The sequence below is a fragment of the Hyalella azteca genome, unplaced genomic scaffold, assembly GCF_000764305.2.
Source record: "Hyalella azteca isolate HAZT.00-mixed unplaced genomic scaffold, Hazt_2.0.2 contig9456, whole genome shotgun sequence".
NCBI lineage: Eukaryota > Metazoa > Arthropoda > Malacostraca > Amphipoda > Hyalellidae > Hyalella > Hyalella azteca.
In genome coordinates, this window is record NW_025939527.1 from 260,552 (window position 1) to 267,173 (window position 6,622).

Below are 6,622 nucleotides of genomic sequence, written 5' to 3' on the forward strand. Positions count from 1 at the left end.
ACTGATGTTTCTACTGAACGCAACCCCTTTGCTAATGTTCACAACAAGTCTTGCTTGTTTAGCGAATTGTTCGACACATAAATAAGTGATAAGTTGATTTATTTTGTGATATTAACAGGGGTTTAATGCAATATGAGATAATGTTAGGGCACTGCCATATGTTCTACATTAAAAAAGAAAACAATTCTGCTAGAATATAATGAAAGGGATAAGATTCGTCGAGTTTGATGGTTCTGAGATTAGGGCTCTTTGTGTCGATGATTGCGATTTGGAAAATGTAAATGGAACAAAAAATTGCAAATAGATCGAAATAAGAACTGTATTTTTCAGTATTATAATCGGTAGAATAAACCAAGCACAATAGATGAATTTAACATTCATAGTGAATCTCACTAATGAATCTCAGTGGGATGTTTATTTTTTCTCTTCTCGACAAATTTTTCATGGATAATCAAGACGGGCTAGGACCGTATTAATTTCAAGGCAAAATGAAGAGTCTCGGCTATTCATTACTGCTTCATGCCAGTCCGGGTACAGAGCAGCTACGTTCAGATATCTCCATTGCCTTAATTGATTATGAATCATGCACGGTCGCGATGCAAATGCATTCAAATATAAGACTTTTTTCTATTTGCCTGCGTATGCAATCAATTTTGTATTTGTTAATTTTTAACGATATCTATGGTCTCCGTTAAAGCGAAAGAAACCGAAGGGAAAGTTTATAAATTTCTCAATTTCAACCAACCAATTTTTTATCTAGGGAAACTGCTCATTGAAAAAAAAAATCAAATTTGTATATTGTCTTAGTGATGCTCAGCGTCAATATGTAATATTTATAATTTATATTTCAATATCAGTAAGCATTTTGTTGGTTCACGACATTACAATGTTTCCAGAAAAAAATTAAACCGATCAATGCGTTTTTACAGAATAATTTTTGACAGAAAAAAACGAGAAAATAGTAAAATAAAAGGGTGAATCCATTTACATGTAATGCTGTGGAATTTCCCGCGACTTCTACGTCGCTGCAGCCCGTCCTTCAAGATGATGAGCAAGTGAAACACCAATAGCAATAAATATTTAATCCCAGCAACAAAATAATATAATTTTAGCAAAATATGTGACCTTTTTTCGCACCTTATATTTGCAATAGGTGCGAGATTATTTTTCGAAATAAGCAGCAAGTTGAATTGGCACATACTGTTTTTCTTCTACAATTTAATTTGATTTAATTTGAGAAGAAATACATTTTTAAAATCAGCTTTACGGGAGTTTTGCTAGCATTATCATAGGGAAGTTACAATCTCGCGGTTTTTCTTTACGTCACTGTGAAAAGTTCATTGTATAATAAGTTAATGAAAACTAATGCCCTTGATGTGGGTGACTACGCTTTTGCGACGGATATCTTAACATATGAATCATGCGTAAACGAAACAATGTTTCCTAATCCAATGGACTGTGAACACTCAGATTTAACTTCTTTTCTTTTTATCGTTTGTGTATTTCAGCTGCTTTTTACTAATGAGCGTTCCCGCGCTATTGAAAAGCATGTTATAAAATACGAAGATGGCGGCCACACAAATGCCCGTCAACATGGAGATGTACTCGGCGCGGTTAGCGAAGTGCGTGCCACAGATTGTGTACCACGACGAGCTGGCTGGCGGGGGCGAACCTCCAGGCGCGCAGTGAAAATCGAAGTAAGGTTCATCGTAGTCGCTGGCGCACAGATACGTGCGTTTCTTCAGCACCTGCGAGAAATTGAACGTTAGGCGAGGAATATGAAGGATAAATGAATGAATAAGGTTGATTTTTCGATAAATTTGTGTTTTCGATTTATTTCATCACTCCAATGTCAAGCTGATATCAAAAGAAGCATAAAGACGTGACCTTCATTACTTTAAAAAAATTCCAACAGTTGAAAATGACGTAATACTGAAAAATGTAGCCAAGTCACCTCAAATAATTATTTGAAAAATTGTTGTTACATTAGCGGATTAACCGACCGCTCCAAAGGCCGTATTGACGTCGGAAGTTTTGTCGCAGGCGCCGACGGTCTCGTGAAGTCCAATGGAGACCTCGTTCTCCGGCGACGCTGCGATAGTCAGGCCGAGGTACAGGGAGTAGTGCAGCACCAGCCCCACCACCAGCAGGTACACGGACCAGTGCGAGGACTCGCCTACAAGTGCGGCAACTTCAGCACTCGCGGTCGCGCAGTTCAAATTGCCAAGTATTATAGACGTTTCACTTTCCACGAAATGCGCTTATAAATTTGAATATCTTTTGATAACAACTGAAATCAATTAAAAATATGCTAAAACACGTCAAAAACATGTCTAAAGCTAGTAAATTTCTTTCATACCGGTATGTAATCCGGTGTTTGAAAAACTCATTCTGCAAATAACCTTTTTACTATTTTAATTTCGCTTGAAGAAAGCGCAAATCTATTAAACGGCAAGCCGCATTGGAAAGCTGATTGTTATCAGATAATCGTACGTATTTATATAAAATATTCCAATGATAATCAACTGCATAATAAAATATGAATACAAAATGTCAATTGAACATCTAAATCGGACGGCATTCGAAGCGTCAATTTGGCCGTAGAGAGCCACAAGCAGCCAACGGGCTGCAGTTAGCCCATGTAGGCCTAAATATTGTTTTGGAAAGATTTTCAATCATTAGAAATGGACAATTAATATCATTTATATCATTTTTCGCTTCAACTGACAACTTTCATAAGAAAAACTTCGGCAATTGCTCCCAACTACTTTACCACTCATTAAATCCCTATTCGTGGAAGATAAAGTAATAAATCTGGGGGGCCGAATTCTTAAATCGAGGTTCTAAAATTCATATACGAATAAAAAATCCACCAATTTCTATAAAAATTGACCTTTTTGTCTGCGTGACGCCAAAACAGGCGATCTGTCCGCGGTCCAGACGATCAGGATGTAGAGAACGACTATGAAGAAGAAGCAGTTCTCGGTGTGTATGAGGTAGTTGTCGTGCAGGGGGTGGTACAGGAATATGAACTGCAGCACACCTCCCGGCATGCCACACAGACCAGCGAGCAAGGCGCATAGTGTCTCCTTAATAAACCTGCAAGACATTTTGTATACATAAAACTTTACATAATATAAATATATAATATTGTATATATATATAATATATTATATATATAATATATATATATATATATATATTATATATATATATATATATATATATATAAAAATATAAAAAATTTAGTACATGCGCCTTTGATGAACTAAAATTCGAAATTTCGAGCGAGAAAATTTCAAATTGTCATTGCGGAATAGACATGAAAAATAACTAACCCGGAAGATCGGCTCTTATCATCATTGCCGGTGATTTTCCTCCTCCAGAAGTGAATAGCAAAAGTAAATGCCGTGCCAAAAGTTAGATGGAAGTAATAAGAGTTCCAAGGCACGCTGTAATGTCGGTCGTAAATGCTGGGATCAGTGTCGTGCCACGTCCAGTGTAGGAACTTCACCGCCACGATGTCGTATGGCAAGTCGACGAGCACCTCCACCAGACCAGCTGCAAAATGGAAACTCTTTATAATAATAATCAGATATTTATGTACCAAAAACTTTATTCCGAACACAAATATACCCAGCCTAGTTTTCGAAATGTGTCTTCAGCGAGTTCAATTATATGTACGCTAAATAATGTGTAAGAACTTTAATGATCTATGTAAATTAAATCAGAATGTCAATCAATTCGAACAATATAAGTCATCGCCTATGAGATAAATTGCACATAGGGGTTTAGCGTATTAGCTTACAGTTGATTAATTTATTGCAACGTAAATTTTCTTTATATTTCAATAGAATTTCTCGTCAAGTCTCATCTCACCGGCCATCGGCTCGGCCCATCTAGGCAGTCTCAGGTGCGCTACAGCGTACGCGGCTGGGTACATGAACGACGGGTCTGGAAAAGAACACACATTTACTTTAAAAATTAAAAACAATTTCTTCAAATAAGGATATTAAATTATAGTTATAGAGTATGTTTATAAGTAGAGAATGATAATAAAATCAGCCATACATTCCGGATGAACATTTCGCAGCTGCGGAACGAATTCCCTGAATCAGAAAATTCCCATTTACTTCAAGAAATGTGTACGCAATAAATGTCGCGAAAATTCATGAAAATATATCTTGCATTGATGGCTCACATATGAGAGGAATATGCAGGGGCAACCTCCTGCCGACGAGCATGACGGTGGTCTGGGAGTGCCAGTAGTTGTCGATGTCAGGCAGCGCGAAGCATACAAGCTCAGTCGTGATGCCGTGGAACACGCACCCCAACCACAGGTACTTCCAACGTCCACCTACGATGAACGCTGCGGCACCGAGAGCAATTTTAAATGATGATTAATTGGCTTATAGCTATCTAGTATTATACGGTATATTAATGGATATAGTCTTTGTGTGACAGAGAAATCTTCGAATCTTAGCTACATGCTTGCAGATGAGATATCAAACCACATCCTACCTTCAGTGTATGATGAAGGAAAGCCACGTATGCCTCCGTACGTAAAAAAACTCAAATCAAAATAAAAAGTAAAATAATTGCTCAATAATGAACTGAAATCCACGATTTATAAAGACACGTTACTTACAATGTACGAGGGTAAGGAGCCCTATGACGTAGAACGTATACTCGGAGAGGAGGTAAGACGGTTGAGCAGCGAACGCATCCGCAGGGGAGCGAACGTGAACAAACCAGTCCAGCGTCTGTAAATTACAGGTGAATTAATAAGGAGAGGAATACAAACTTTATTTTGACCATTACAATTTTTATATAGATTCATGAGTATAGTTTTATTCGTCGGGTTAATTAGATATTCTTGCAATTCATTGTCAAAGTATTGTTGTGGCTGGTAATTTTATTTTAATGGTGGGATGCATTTCATTAAAATTTTATTATAATCAAGTTCATCCAAAACTGGGTATCTAAATTTTCAAAATGAAACAAAGAATGGTTACATAAAATTTTGAATCTCACAAATTTATAAACTTTCGCGAACTTTCCCAAATAATTTAGTTTACCCAGAAACGTTCGTTTTCTCCTGTTCCGTAAAAAACGATTAAATGGACATACTAATTTATTTTTGGTTTCGCGAATTTGGTATGTAATACATCGAAGTAAAACTCAAATAAAAGAATAATTTTCAAGAGTTGAATGCTCACTCTGGGATGGTGACTACAAATACTCACGTCTTTGAAGGGGTAGTTATCATAATTAATCCCGTAGCCCGGTAACCGTTCAGGAGAAGCCATGCCTATCACTAACGTGAGGATAAAAGACTACGACTAAAGAATCTGAGGAGTGAGGATCAGAAAACTCGGTTAACCGGATACGCGATACTGTGAAAGTGCGGATAAGCATTTTTTCGGCAATATTTTACAATTTTCAATGATGTATTGCATCGCAGGTATAGATGCACATAATTCTACGATACGTGATAGTAGTCGCACAATTTAATTGAAAGATTATGCTACTACTACGAAGTTTTTATTTAGATATAAATGGTGCGAGACTAATTACCCACCGGGCAAAGTAAAGGTCATTAATTCAATCTTATTATAATAAAATTTAGTAACAAGCGCAATTTAGGCAAATTAATACTTTAACATTCCAATTATAGCCTTCTAACCCATGTTAATATCATTTTATTAACCTTGCTAAATATACTACAAAACTTCATACTAGTTAATAAAAACATTTTCATATAATTTGACATTTATTCAAGAAAACGAAGAGAAAACTTCCAACTGTTCACAACAACTATATTCCATAAACATTTTTGTATATAATTCTCTATTAGTTAGCGGAAATTCAATTAATCTGATTAATTCATGCTCATGGAAGCGACATAAATTCAATGTCCAGAACATCTCCACGATGTTTGCTAGAAAATATCGTCCAACTGTCAGAGAAATAAAATCTGTTATGCACAAATGGAAAGAAATTGAATAACCACCTAGCGTGTGCGTGCTCAGGTCACGAGTAAATGAAGACAAGTAACATCTTACCACAGTGATACTTAGATATTGAAGTAGCTGCAAAGGTTGCGATAAGTAATCAGTGATTATATCTAACATTAAGTTCCACGAGTGCGATGCTAATATCACCACATCCCCAGCAACACTGCTGGTTCAAGGTCAGCGGCAGCCCAGTAGTGGCCCTCATGGCAGCTGTACTAACTAAATGATGCCGCAGTCAAATTTTTTATAAGGGTATATAAAAAAAAGAAACACTTTTACCTATTGTATTGTAATATGTAGTAAAGTAAATAGACGATTCATATGCATTATGGTTAAAATGAAAGCTATTGACTTTTTAGTAATGAAAAGAGCGGACAGCAACGTGAGCAATCCGCCAACAAGGTTAAGTTTAAGGGAGCTCGGCGTTCACGTGGCATGCGAGCCGTGCCACGTCTGGGACGCCAGATAGAAGAAAGATTGATGCTTACACTCCGCAGATTATATTCACGAATACATAGAATTTATTTAGAATTTTGGGTCGAATTTGTAGTTGATACAATTGAAGGTGAACACGCTGCCGCAATTGAATTCGAAGAACACCGTTG

The 6,622-nt window shown here is 36.7% G+C and overlaps 1 protein-coding gene across 1 annotated transcript; it reads right to left on the reverse strand.

The window, feature by feature from the left end:
- Window positions 1-1,067: 1,067 nt before the first annotated feature.
- On the reverse strand, window positions 1,068-6,146 carry LOC108681950. The gene is made up of 9 exons (XM_018171037.2): window positions 6,066-6,146; window positions 5,247-5,351; window positions 4,649-4,763; window positions 4,202-4,369; window positions 3,880-3,954; window positions 3,339-3,561; window positions 2,894-3,099; window positions 2,004-2,176; window positions 1,068-1,748 (listed from the first exon to the last, which is right to left on the reverse strand). The coding sequence occupies exons 2-9, from the start codon at window positions 5,307-5,309 to the stop codon at window positions 1,473-1,475; spliced, it is 1,299 nt and encodes a 432-aa protein (XP_018026526.1). The 5' UTR covers window positions 5,310-5,351; window positions 6,066-6,146; the 3' UTR covers window positions 1,068-1,472.
- Between the last annotated feature and the right edge of the window lie 476 nt (window positions 6,147-6,622).